The 15,250-nt window shown below is 35.9% G+C and overlaps 1 protein-coding gene across 1 annotated transcript in view; it reads left to right on the top strand.

Annotated features, from left to right (window-relative positions):
* LOC112052864 (homeobox protein unc-4-like) overlaps nt 1–15,250 on the top strand; it is a 52,047-nt gene that overhangs the window by 22,944 nt on the left and 13,853 nt on the right. Inside the window, exon 2 of the mRNA XM_052884389.1 lies at nt 8,839–9,011. Within this exon, the coding sequence (XP_052740349.1) occupies nt 8,839–9,011 (173 nt within the window). The remainder of the gene's footprint in view (nt 1–8,838; nt 9,012–15,250) is intronic.

Below are 15,250 nucleotides of genomic sequence, written 5' to 3'. Positions count from 1 at the left end.
TTATTAGAAACGTCGAGGTTAGAGTTCCTATAACTCATTCTAGTACTTAGACACTTTTGTAGTCGTAAGTACAGTTTGAATTTTTACTTTCAAAGTACGCCTCTGTCAAATGTCAGTCAACGTGGTACCCACCTATTTAGGTTGGAAATTATTACTTTATTATTGGTGGTGATTTTGGAAATTAATTTCCCGGGATCGACACAAAATTACAGCCCGCCGCGCTTCGAGCGATTTTTTACGATATGAACGGCTATAAAATTATTTTGCGCCTAAATCAATTTTATACTTCGAGATTCTTGGCTGTCACACTTTTTGCAGCAAACTATTAATTAAGTTAAGTATTTTTTTTTTTAAATAATCTGAAATCTATTGGAAGGTACGTCACTGAGTCACTGTTTTGCAATAAACTTATGCGTGATAAATCAACATTGACGTTTGACATTAATTAATTAATACTTAGTGTCTAATGCTAAAGTTGATGTGATATTCGCCTATAATACGATTTTTAACTTTATGTTTCTCATCATCAACAAATCTCTCCTTGCTCAGTAGTGGGCCGAATCATCATCTCCTTACCCTTATCCCACTTAAGTGGGGTCTGAAAAATATGTCAATCTTTTCCATTCGTCTAGATTACTCGTCAACTCATCATCCACTCCTTTTACACACATATCCTCTTTCACACAATCCAACCATCTCTTCTTTGGCCTTCCTCTCCTCTTATGTTCTTCCACTTGCACATTCAACATTTTTCTAGTTATATGACTTTCCTACACATTACATGTCCATACCAAGCTCAACTACTACTCTACTCCTCAATTTTTCTGTCACTGGCGCCACCTTCAGACTTCCTCTTATATACTCATTCCTTATTTTATCTATTCTTGTCACACCACACATCCATCTCCACACGCATTTCGTTCACATGCACTCGTTTAGTATCCGTCCCTTTCACCGCCCAACATTCTGATCCATACAGCGCGACAGGTCTTACAACCGTTTTGTATATTTTACCCTTAAGTCTAAGAGGCATTCGCGGGTCACATAGTACACCTGAGACCTGTCGCCATTTCATCCATCCCGCATTCATTCTACTTTTTACGTCTCGGTCCACATTGCCATCGTTTTGAAAAAGCGATCCGAGGTACCGAAAATCGGAGCAAGCTGGTAGGGTTACACCATTTAAGGCAATTTTGGACGATTGAGATGTGCCGCCAAAGTTCAAGAATAAATGTTCAGTTTTCGTTTGACTGATTCGTAGGCCAACACTTTCCAATTTCTCCTGCCATTTTCCCAGTCTGCTCTGTAGTGGGTCGAATATGGGTTGTTAAAGATTCCCCTCGAAGCCCGCGTATCATGGGAGTATCACCGACGAACTTGTCAGGCTATTACTAATATTTTAAGGATTAGTTAACGTGACGTCATGAAACTAACTGAAAATAAATACATAAAAATTAAAATTTTCATGTAGTCACATCTCAAAAATTTTATTTTAATCTAGTAGAACGATAATGATCAATTTAAGACTATTTAGAAAATAGTGTCAAGTAGCCTATTAGATAGTACGAAATAAGCACCTTGAAAATCTCAACACAACCTATGTGATAAATTATCTGATATAATAGTTAGGTATGTACATTGTACAAAATAATGAAGTGACCGAATATCGATCAAAAAGTAAACATAATGTCTTTATCCGTATATAGTTTATATCAGTAACGCCAACCTGCAATCGGCATCAAATTAACCAATTACTTGAACCCACACCGAACCAACCACACAATTACGACACTTGAGTGAAATTGGATCAATTTGATCAGATTCTTGAAAACGTTGGCGGCCAACTACCGATAATTATTAGTGTGAACATTATCGATATCGAGATTGTTGACAGCACTCATACTTATCGAGTACAGTCGTCCACAAAAATTGCACTTTATTTTTTATATTTTTTTTTATAGTCTCATTTATGTAATTATCGTTTTATTTAACAATAATTTTAAATTTATATGTATCTATTCATCGTACTTACTAAATACTAGAAAATATATAAAAGATGTAAGTGTTACGAAGTCTTATATGAGATAATTAAAGCAATTGGAAGTCAGAGTTCCAGAGTAAAGACTCCTGAAACCTACAAACAAGTTATTATGTAATTTAGATTATTATTTTAATATACAAATCTCTGTGTTTTTTTTAATATAACGGAATATTTTAGATAAAAATTGACCATCTCATATGTTTACATAAAAATTAAGGGACGTGGTTCCAACAACAAACAACAAACCTGGTATTTTTTGTAGTAATTTAGTTAAAAGCTAATAAAAGTTTCAAACTCAGCTAGTACAATTCAGGTGGGTTATTCGCTAGATCATTCGACGTAATTAAAAACCGTGAACCGACTTAAAATTATGTGAAATAATAATATTTAAAAAAAAAAGATTCTCAAGTCAAATGAGTAGGTGTGGTAGCGTTATTTTCTGAAAAACATCTTATAGCTTGGCAACCATGTATTTTTTTAAATTAAAAGCGAATAAAAGTAACACTTTTCTCCCCGATTGCACTGTGATGCTGTTACAACGGTACACAGCGCCGAAAAGCCCGAGTAAGTACATCGAGCGATCGGTGCCGGGTAATTGATTCTCAGAATAATACAATTTACGGACAGCTCGTGAAGACTTCACTCGATTTCTTTATCGATTACCTTAACTTGCCTTTATAGATCGAACTTGCTCGGTGGCGTCGATTGTTTTCACATTGAGATATTATTATAACTATAGTGAAAAGACTCGTTGGTCCAGTTAGCCCTTGTGGTTTCGGATCGTAAGATCTATGGATCGAGTATTGAGTAAGGCTAAGTATGAATCTTGGTTTTTTTTTAGAAGAAATACTCAGTAGCCCGGAGTTGACGTGTTCTCCAAGATATCCATAAAGCCCATAGTCATAGTTTTGACAGCCTCCGTGGCGCAGTGGTATGCGCGGTGGATTTACAAGACGGAGGTCCTTAATTCGGTCCTCGGCTGGGCCGATTGAGATTTCTTAATTGGTCCAGGTCTGGCTGGTGGGAGGCTTTCGACCGTGGCTAGTTACCATCCTACTGAAAAAGACGTACCGCCAAGCGATTCAGCGTTTCGGTACGATGTCGTGTAGAAATCGAAAGGGGTGTGGATTTTCATCCTCCTCTTAATAAGTTAGCCCGCTTCCATCTTAGATTGCATCATCACTTACCATCAGGTGAGATCGTAGTCAAGGGCTAACTTGTAGAGAATAAAAAAAAGTCATAGGCCATGAGTAGCAAGCATTTTCAGTAATGTCTGATAATGATCGTTAAGGATACGAAGTCAAACATTGTAACCTAGCCATATCATATCGGAGCAGTGTGGTGGGTTTGTCTTCAAGCCCTGTTGTGTACAACCCTTCAAATACACAAAATGAAGGTTTCAGTAAATTATATTTTTGGATTTAGACACCATACATTCATTATCATCATCAAATACAGTCACTCCAATTATGATCTTGCTACCTTTTTTTAATGACGAGCACTTCAACCTATAGGTATGAGAAATTTTCTATTTTGTATATGTTTTACGTATGCCTCCCCTATTGTATGTACCTATGCCTTGCCTAGTTACAACTTTATAGTAGTATAATAACAATTTCTTTATTTATGGCTACAAAGGCCCATTGGTTAGTTACATTAAGATAACTTATAAAATATGTTAGAATACACAATTACATTTACATTTAAGAGGATAAAATTACATTTAAAATAAACGTTAATGCAGGTGGCTATAATTTTCAAACGGAGACTATAAAGTGTTTGAAAAATTGTGTGTAAAATTAAAAATAGAAGGTACATACAAACATCACAAACCTTTAAGACTAGCCAAGATCAAAAATAAGTAGGCATATATAGTTAACAGTAGGTACCTGCTCCTAGACCAACAAATTGAAAGTAAAATAAATGAATTAAATCAATAGAGCATTCTGTTTTTCTGTATACGGAGCATTGAAACTATTTACGTAGATATAAAACAAAGTGTTAGACAGGTGTGCAATTTTTATTACATTGCAATATTAAATAAAATAAATAAATAATTGTGTTTATCTATAAATGAACACAATTATTTATTTATCAAAAATATCATTTTTATTGTTACCAAAAACTATAAAGTACCATTTACACTTGGTCTTCACCATAGATTTTCGTCGAACGTTCCTCTGGTGACATCCCTAAGTTTTATAGTCTGCTACTGAATTTCAATAAATAATATCTAAATATTATAACTGATTTAACCACAAAAGTACAACTCTACAACTAGTAGTTTATGCCAATTTTGCAATTAATTTAAAGAAATCTGAATTTAGGAAAAAACGAGTAGCTATGAACGATCCAATCCGCTGAGCCAATCCGAAGAAAAAGTCCTTCAATATGAGGCATACCTAATTATATACTTTGCCTCTATTTTTACCAGTAGCCAGAGCAGAGTTCTAGTCCTTCTAAATAAGCAATTAATTCTTTCTTTATTTGAGTCTGCTTGCTTTGCTTCTTTACGTCATAAATAAGTATTGCGCTCGTATAATACTTCGACGGATGAGCTCTTTCCTAATCAGTCTTCAGTCCATAAAACTCTACTTGTGTAAAGGGGCTCTTAAATATCAATTCAATAAGAATAGATATTTCTTTTTCTATTACTATTAAGTGGATAGTATGAGAGGGGATTTTTATCAGCTATTTCTATTGTAATAAATTTCTTGTTTGACGTGATGCTATCTTTATGAGCGAATTGTCTGCAGTTTACTTCATTTTTTTACCGACTACACAGAGTAGGTATAAATGACATTGGTACAATTTGGTACAATTTGAGAGATCATATTTTTAAGAGCGAGACTTTTCAATTTGGTCTTCATTTACGAGTTCTATAGTTAATAATAAATTAGCAATATTTTTAAATATCTACTTACTCGAGTTAAAAATAAAATTACGTATGAACGATTAATATTTCAAATTCAAATTTGTCGTTCTCTTCAAAATTAAAAGTAAAAGTTAAGATCTCATTAAAAAAATATTATTAATTTCCTAGGTGTAGGACGTAGGTACAATACATATGTAAGCACAGCTTATGCATTTTATGTTATGTGGCATACAATGACCACATATATTTCAAGTAAGTTTTCGACTAATTTATTATCACCATTATGACCTACCTGACGTTTCAAAAGTGCTTGTAAACTAGGCCTAATTGAAATTTGGATTTTTACTTTATATACTCAGAGGCACAATTATCCACCCACTTTAATATACTCGCGTCATAACTTCAAGTGGGCGGATAATTGTGCCTCTGCGTATATAAAGTCAAAATCCAAATTTCAATTAGGCTTAGTTTACAAGCACTTTTGAAAAATGTGATAATCAATTAGTCGAAAACTTAAAATTTAACCAACATCTGCTAATTATACAAGATATTTCATATACCATCAAAATTATACGTAATAAATCCCATGTTAAACGTCCAAAGTAGAATGTGCAAAACAGTTCCTATCTTACTCATTATTTATAACGAAACACCAAACAAAGTAGAATTATTAACTGTACGAATTTATTAACCGCTCTATACAACCCTCAAATAGATACTTAGTGAGTCCCCCATCCCCCCTCCCTGGTGACATTAAAACATTGAGGCAGACTAAATTAAAGCGCGCCAAAACTGTTCACCGTGGGCCCAAGGCGGTCGTTTGTTTTAATACAATAAGCGTAGTCATCTCTTTCACTCTGCTCATTACGGATGTAGCTCTTTCTCTTTCACACCCACGTAATTTAGCTTTTCTGTTAAGGCGACTGCATAACTCATTGATGTAGTTGGCAACTATAAAGCTTCGTAGTGTAGAAAGAACCCATTTTAACGGAAGTGAAAAGATAAAATTGATTGGATATTACTATGGTCATGATTGTCTTTACTATAAAACTAGCATTTTTGCATGGGTTTTAATTAAGACTTATTTTTTAAATAGGTCATAGCTGATAGAAATTGGTGAAATTGTCATTTGAATTAATTTAATAACACATATTTAATTATTAATTTGCATGCCAAATTGGATAGATACATTTACCATCTACCGACCTCCTGTATATATATAATGCATGTATCTGCAAATAAATAAATTGATTGATTGATTGATCCAATCAATCGATCAATCAATTTATGAAATCAATTAATGAGACCAATACAACAAGTTAAGTTGTTTATTTATTTAGTGAAACTATATCCGGGAAGACATTACAGTTGCCCAATTGGATAAGGAACACCATAATTTGGTGTCATTCTAAATTTTACGATCATTATTTTGTGTCATCCAAGTCGACAACGTTCCAATTTTTATTAGGATCCAACATAGGGCTCTGGTCAGCCTATTTAATTAAATAAATCACCACGTCCATTGCCCAATGATACCCTAAGCGGGTTAATAAATTAAGGCCCCAGAATAACAACGTGTCCAACGCAACAGAAGCGTGTTCCTCTTAATGACTTCTAATTTATTTAGATTTAAAGACAGAGCGACTAATTTACGGCCGTCCCTTTCTAACCCCCGTTGTCGGCGTAGCGGTCTCCCTCGCGGGACCATTTTTAATTAAAATCACCAAGAGAAAATTAGAAATTATATTCTATTTTCAGAAACTTGTTCTGACGCTTTGTTGGAGATTATCTCTTTTTTATGAGCCCCTGGTCGCGGGTTTGTGTTAACGGCCAAAGGATTGTCTAAAGCCGGTCATAGACGCTCAAGTACCTACATGTATACAACGCTGTCTTCAGCGCCAAAACCACACCAATAATCTGATATTTTTACACTGCCTACATCCCTTTTTTTTGGTTACGGAGGGAAGTCTCTTTCTAAGATACCCGATTTCCTAAGAAAGAAGACGGGTTATGCGACTAAAACCCACTCGGTGACCACCTTCAGCACATTATCGCAGACTCCGGGACCTCACACTGACCGGTGCCTCCATTGCACTACGAATATGAGCAATAGACTCACTCATTCACTCACTCACTCACTCACTCACTCACTCACTCACTCACTCACTCACTCACTCACTCACTCACTCACTCACTCACTCACTCACTCACTCACTCACTCACTCACTCGCAAAGGTAAGCTGCTATCTTCCCGGTTTCGCAGACTATCTACATACAAGGCGCGGTGCAGACAGCGCTGTATGCTTGACCGTCTGTGGCCGGTGTAAATGGACATTGTTGAGGCTGCCGGTGTCTTTTATGATTATGTCTTGTTCATTTCAATCCGACGCCGCGGCGTGTTGAAACGTTTCCACGTTTTCGCTTTAGTAACGGCTTAGGTCTTATCGCTATAAAGTATAAACGTTAATAATTTTATAGTAAAACCTAAGTTTATTGCTTTCAATAAAATCGTTTCGAATATTGAACGCTCCAGTAATTTTATATCAATATATAACTTGTTTTTTTATAATACTGGTGGGCGTGGTTAAGTAATAGGTAAAGGACTTGAGTTTTTATCGTAGGTATTCTTTTACGGGTGATACATATATTTTTTAATTAGTAATTAAACTTATAATAGTAACTTTAGACAATATTTGACGGCTTTCGTGGCGCAGTAGTATGCGCGGTGTATTTACAAGACGGCTGGGACGATTGAGGTCTTCTTAATTGATCTAGGTCTGACTGGTGGGAGGTTTCGGCCGTGGCTAGTTACCACCCTACCGGCAAAGACGTGTACGCCAAGTGATTTAGCGTTCCGGTACGATGTCGTGTAGAAACCGAAAGGAGTGTGGTTTTTCATCCTCCTCTTGAAAAAAGTTAGCCCGCTTCTATCTTAGATTGCATCATCACTTATCATCAGGTGAGATTGTAGTCAAGGGCTAACTTGTAAAGAATAAAAAAAAATAATAATATTAACCCGAAGTTCAAGACTTTGACCTAAAACCTTTAGTATTAAACATTTTATAGCTTTCTAGACTTACCTACATAGTATGATATGTCTAACTAATTCTAACATCAGTCAAACATTAATATTAGATGCCGCAATCATCTTGTACGACGAAGTAAAATGGCTGACAGGTGATGAATTAATGATCAAGCATATTCTTGCCTTTGACATTTCTACCATTGAACTGAATTTAAAAGGTGAACTGACTTCCAAAATAGACAGAGATTTTGAAATCGATGACTTTTAATTTTTAAAGCTTACATTTTTTGGATTTGAGGATTTCATTATTCATCATTGTCATATCAGTCAATGGACCTCCACTGCAGGACATAGGCCTTTTGTAGGAACTTCCAAACATTACGATCCTGAGCCCCATCCAGCGAATCCCTGCGACTCGCTTGATGTTGTCAGTCCACCTAGTCGAACAACTCGCCATTCCAGCACCTTGGAAACCCAACGTCCATTGGCTCTTCGAACTATGTCTCCCGCCCATTGCCACTACAGCTTCGCGACGCACGATTAAATAATACTACTTGATTAATTATATACCAGCCAAAACCGATAGCTTAGTCTTCTTTATGGCACTAGGTTGCAAAACCTGTAACTATCCAATAGCAAAATTCTATATTTCATAACACACAAAATCGCAGGTGAACTGGACTGGAGATAGTAAATTAAGAAATATGGTGTTTTATATTTACCGTATTTTTAACATAACTCTTTCCTCCGAAAGGTTCCTTCCAATCAATCCAATCAAATATCAATTGAAACACATAAAATTTAAACCGCATAGGTGAAACTGGGTGAATCTGACAAAGAAGACAGTAAGGTTAAGAATAAAAAAAACAATTGCATTATGAAGGTATTTGTTTCCAGGTGGTCTCGGAGACGACGACGGTGACAGCGGCAAGAGGAGACGATCTCGGACGAACTTCAACTCGTGGCAGCTGGAAGAGCTGGAGCGAGCCTTCCTCGCGTCCCATTACCCTGATGTGTTCATGAGGGAGGCGCTAGCGATGCGGCTGGACCTTAAAGAAAGTCGAGTAGCTGTAAGTATCTTGTTAAGGTTACTTCTAATGACAAAGACATGAAGCTTAATACGTATTTATAGGGATGGGTATCATTGATTGCTAATTTATTTTTTTAGTGTTACTGTAATGAAAATTGTCCCAAAAGGTAAGACTGCCTGTGCATAGAGAGGCGTTAGTGCCAACGCTTATGTATGATTGTGAAAGTTGGTTATGGCAGGAGAGGTACAAAAGTAAAATAAATGTAGTAAAGATGGGAGCATTGAGGAGTATGAATGGAGTATAATTGAATGAGAGAGTAAGCAATAGTACCTATAAAAAGAGAAAGGAGCGATTTAAAAGGTGTAGTGTGACTAAAATTGAGAAAGGTATGCTGAGATGGTTAGGGCATGTAGATAGGATAAATGAAAATAGAATAACAAAAAGGGAATAAGATAAAGGTGAAAGAAAATGTTGGAAGGTGATTACCAAGGTGAACATTTCTGGAACAAATCCAGAATATTCTGAATAAAGTTCAGGTTAGGCAAGGAATTTATATGAAAGGATTGATGATAAGGATGAAACTGGCAAAAGCAAGAAAGATATTATGCAAGGGTAGCAAATAGGTGGTCCCTACCTACCCCTACGGGAACGAAGCGATATGTATGTGATCAGTGTCAGATAGTCTTATAATCGTAGTCTAGTCTAGTCTATATCTACCTGCTAAATCATTGATTTTATTCAGAGTAAAATAAATAGTGCATTTAATAAATTAACATAACAATTAAATATAGCATATTAAAAAAAATGGAAATCCAGATAAAAAGCTGCATCTGAACAAAATATTTGTTTTAGTCTATGACAGAGTTATTGCAATTGTATTACCCCAAAAAGACTAGAACTTACAACCGTAAAGTCAGTTAAAAAAACACGTTGTATGAGTTAACTATTCAAGCTTGACGTCTCCATTCGCTGCACATTCGTCGTTAAGTCTCTTTTGTTATGTCTGAGTTCAGTATTTATGTCCTGAGAAGTACCTCCTCAAATTTTATAGTCTACAAGGGCTGTTCTATTTTGGCTTAAGCCACGTATAAAACGAAATATTAAATATCTATTTTTGGTAGCTTATACCTATCTAATTTTTTATTCATTGATAAATTACTTGTGAACTGATGTTTAGTGATAATGATAATCTTTTGACTTAAAATACAACAGGATTAATTTTTGTAAATAAGCTAAAATGATAATAAATTTTCTTAATATGTGAAAATAGTTCAAGAACTGTAGCCGGACTACGGAAAAAGATACTCAAAGATAAGATTTATCTTACAAAGCAAAATAGAGTACATAGTCCTATTGTATCGATTTAAATCATCATCATCATAAGCAGCCGATGGACGTCCACTGCTGGACATAGGCGTCTTGCATAGACTTCCAAATAAAACGGTCTCAAGCCGCCAACATTCAGCGGCTCACTGCTATTCTATCGATGTCCTCCACATAGTGGGGGGTCAACCAACACTGCGCTTTCCAGTGTGGAGTCACCATACCAGAACCTCAGGACCCCAACGTCCATTGGCTCTTCATGTGTCGAGATTCGCGACTCGCTGAGCTATGTCAGTGACTTTGGTTCATCTGCGTATCTGATTCGATCACGCAGAGAAACTCCAAGCATAGCTCGCTCTAACGCCCATTGAGTGACTTTGAGCCTTTTTACGACAATTTAAATAATATCGATTTAAATCTATACTAATATTATAAAGCTGAAGAGATTGTTTGTTTGTTTGTTTGATTGAACGCGCTAATCTCAGGAACTACTGGTCCGATTTCAAAAATTCTTTCAGTGTTAGATAGCCCATTTATCGAGGAAGGCTATATATTATCCCCGTATTCCTACGGGAACGGGAACCACGCGAGTCAAACCGTGCGGCGTCAGCTAGTACGTAATAAAACAAAAGCATTTCTAATTTTAAAACAATTCAACAACGTTTACAAAGTACCTACCTAATATTTTGTACCTAAAAATAGCTGTCACAAAAACTTTGTTATTAAACCGAAGTCTTCACAATACGCCATATTGAACCGTTCGGTGAACTGCAAAAATTGGGTATGAATAATAAAATAGGAATGATTCCATTTCAAGTAGCAAGCGAAAATAAAAAAAAAACTCTATTAACATTGATAGAATACAACTGTTTTTTTTTTAAATTCATTTCTACTTGTCGACTCATCGAATTGAATTTCGTTCGTCTTGTAAAAAGTGGAGAAATTAAATTTTTGATTTGATCGACTTCATTGCGATGTGATACTTTCGAAAATTCAGTACCTATTTATATTGTAACTACTGATAGCTTACATGTGGTTGATGTAGCTTGTCTGTCGGTTTTTTACCAGTTAAGGTTGCCATTGACGGTCAATTATTCTCCCGTTTCTGAAAAGCAAACGGCAGTACCCACGCGGTATACTATACAAGTCATGTACGCAGTGACCAACATATACCAACATAGTCATGGGTGCTACAGAAACGTGAGAATAATTGATTGTTTGTGGCTAGCATTATACTTTGTTGAATATGCGCAAGAACATCACCATCTTCTTCCTTCTTCTCCTTTCTACCACAGAACAGCAAGACGCCGCGAATAGTGGTATCCTTATAATGCGGGTATCCAGGCAACTCGTACTTAACGATTTGCATTCAGATTTCTAATCAGAAGCAGAAAAAATCTGGAATGCCTTTCCTGACACTTATAACTTAAACACCTTCAAAGCAAGACTGAATAGGCTTCTCATCTTCTAGATAAGCACACTCCGCTTAGACAGCTAAGACTGTCCATCAAGCATAAAAGCAAAGTGCGAGCCTGTATGTCTAAAAAAAAATAACAATAACAGATCCCCGTGACTTTGCTTGCGTTAAACTTTTTTATAAATGTAGAATATCCCACCATGCATTGTTTTATTTGTGATTGGAATTTCAAAGTGCAGCATCTTCGTTAATAGTCGCAGGCGGGTGAATTTACTTTTTTCAACTCCAACAATTATCGTCACACTTCAATCAATTACCTCAAAGCTTAGACAGATTTTCGTAAACGCAAACCTTCTTCACGAATCATTGTATCTATTTGTAAACATCATGAAAATCGGTTCAGTAATTTTCAAGGTTGTCGCGAACCGACCACCATGAAAAAAAACAATAACCCTATCCCTAGACACAGCTACGTGGTCCCTACGTCATGTTGACTTGCCAAAAGATTGGGAGACGTTGTATTCTGATACTAGCAGACGCCCGCGGGTTCACCCGAGTAATTTCCGTTTCCATGAGAATACGGGGATAAAATACCCTATGACACTCACAAATAACGTGGGTTTCTAAAAGAACTATCAAAATTCAGTTGATCAGTAGAGATTACCCCTACAGCACCTTATACATTACCTCTTTGTAATATTAATAGTATATAGGTAACTAAAGATAGTAGATACATTATTTTCTATTTACTACAGAGAGAAAATATCTTGCTTTGATAAATGTACGAGTATTTTATTGATAAAAAAAAAAACAACAGCTACTAAGTTCTTTTAATTTGGTCCAGCTTGAAGTATCAAAATCACTTTCCGTTTAGCATTTTCTTTAAATACGGATGCTATACATAAAAGCAACTCAAACGGTACATAAGCTTATGGTTCCCCTTAAATATAAATGAGGGACCGTTTTCTTTGCCCTTGCCGGCCCCTCCTAAGTGGCCTACAGGGAGTGTCCAACGGCTTTTTACTCCAAATTCACCAGCAAAATTACCGGCTAGTGGTGTGTCAGCATTATTGTCCTTTTTCTTGTTTTGTTGTTTTGGGGACATTCCAAGTAGGTACTGATGACCAAATGTTGATGAAGTAATTGTAGCCTGAATTATTTTTTAAATGGCTTTAGGACCTTGAGCTCTAGCCTTTTGAGCCTGTAGAATTTTATTCCAAGTTAGCAAATAGAGCACAAACTTAAAAATATGGCTATTAAAATTCTTTTTGTAGACGGAAAATTTATATCTCGAACATTGATACAGATAGCATAAAAAAGAAAAAGATTCCAGATTTAAATTACAACTTGACCCTATGGCAATTCATTTAGATGAACAATTACAGTCAAAACATTACAGATATTCCGCAAAGCGAATCTATGCATCTCTGCGAGATGAGCAAATCTATTTCTATAATCAGTACTAACGTCGATTGTATCCAGCGCTTATCGGAGCAAATCTCGTTCCAAAAGACAGACTACGGCGCACCACTCCTAATAGTTGGTATAAATCAAAAGATTGCCATCTCGGCGGCACCCCTGGGACACGAGCGAGATGGCACGATTGAATAGCATAGATTTAAATTGTCGGGTCAGATAAGGATGGCTATAGATCCCGCCGCTCCGGCCTCAGAGCGCGGCAGGGACGTCACAATTCGATTACAGCTCAATAAACTTTAAGTGACTTGTTTGCGTCTGTAAAGTGGATTTTTTTCTTCTTTCTGATTTCTCTATTTCCCTTTTCGTTCGTATTCGTAGGCTTCAATGGAGGTTTATAGTGTTGACATTTTGTTTTTAAACTGGAATGTTTAATAGATTATATGTTTTTTTTATTTCTGTTTCATTTTCCTTAACCTTAACATTAATTTATTTATAGAGGACTTGGACTAATCAACATATTTTTATTTAATTTAGGAAAGTACCTAATGTTTAAAACTGTCTACCATTCTACTCAATCTATATCACGTTTTTTTTGTAGGTACTAGGTAGATACTTATACCTATCTGAGTCTTAAATATCAAAGTAGGATTTCCATTATTTTAATACGATTAAGCCGAATAAGGTGTTAAATAATGCATAATAATATGTGATCTGAAGTAAATAATCTATCTACCTTTGAATTTTCATGAAACTTGGTTTAGCGCTATCATGTGCAAAACTTCTTTCTCCTCCTTATTCCAATTAGACCCTGTATTGTAAAAAAGGGTAATAGAAGGTAGATAGTATAAACAAATCGAATATTTTTAACTTACTTTAGCAAACATTACCTAATTCTAAAAAATAGGGTAAAATCATCTAACATTTCACAAGGTTTCCCCACGACCCGTTAAAAGTCCATTCTTTACCAAAAATGGCGCATTCTGTCTAATTTTATTCCTGCCTAACGTAAAACTTGGGAGTCGAGCCACGGTAAGCGAACAAGTATCGGCTTCATTTTAAAATTCATAGCATAAAATTTACATTTATATGCCAATTTCATTCCCTAACTGAGAGCTGGCGGTTGTACGCACACATCAATATTCTGCACACACCAAGAACCCCACGCCTTAAACTAAAAAAAAAAAGAAAATCGCATAACATTCTCCGCTCGGCTGAGAAAAGAAAAAGCGCGAGGTTTAAATATGGAACACTAAATGGAACGCTTAGGCGACAAAATGCGGATAGAATATAAAATTTAAGGACTCCTTGCTATCCTTGTTGCACTCGTGTGCGTTGCCATATAACCGTCTCGCTCTACGTATCTAACGTAAGCCGCCTTTACCGCCCTAGGCTTAGCGGTAAAAGATAGACATGAACGCGCCCAAGGGCTGCCACTACGGGTGTAAAATATGGCACATAAATATTATTCTCACTGCTAAACAAGACTCGGGATCGTTAGAAAGTGATTTAATGTAATTATTATTTCAAATGAGATGGTATTCCGTGCGGACAGTTCGTAATAATTGTAATTGCGTTTATTGCTCTTTAATTCCACCTATTTACATTATAACGACGATAAGATACACATTTGATTTATTTGGTTTTTTGGGTGCACCTAATTAAGTGTTAAAAGTAAAATGAAATTCCAAATTATACAATTACCTACGTCATCACCTTCGTTTTTTCCCACTAAAGTGGTGTCGGAAAAATATGTCATCTCTTCCATTCGCTTTTGTTATTCGTCAACTTATCATAATACCTACAGGTACTCCTAGGATTGGAGTGTGTGAGTGTGAAAGAAGAGTTATGTGTAATATGTCCTCTTGCACACACTCTAATCATCTCTTCTTTGATCTTCCTCTTCTCTTGTGTCCTTCCACTTGCAAAGTCAACATTCTTCTGGTAATATGACTTTAATTCCTTCGCATCACATTCAATCTAACGTTTCCGATCACTGGCGCTTTCTTTTTAATTATAAAACTGCCAGCCTTCTGGGCACTTTACCAATGATCGTCGATTCGGAAATTCAGTATATTTCCTTTTTAATTTTTATAATAATATGTAGTTATAAATATGTAGG

This window comes from Bicyclus anynana, chromosome 11, assembly GCF_947172395.1.
Source record: "Bicyclus anynana chromosome 11, ilBicAnyn1.1, whole genome shotgun sequence".
Classification (NCBI taxonomy): Eukaryota; Metazoa; Arthropoda; class Insecta; order Lepidoptera; family Nymphalidae; genus Bicyclus; species Bicyclus anynana.
This window is presented reverse-complemented; position numbering and strand designations above follow the sequence as displayed.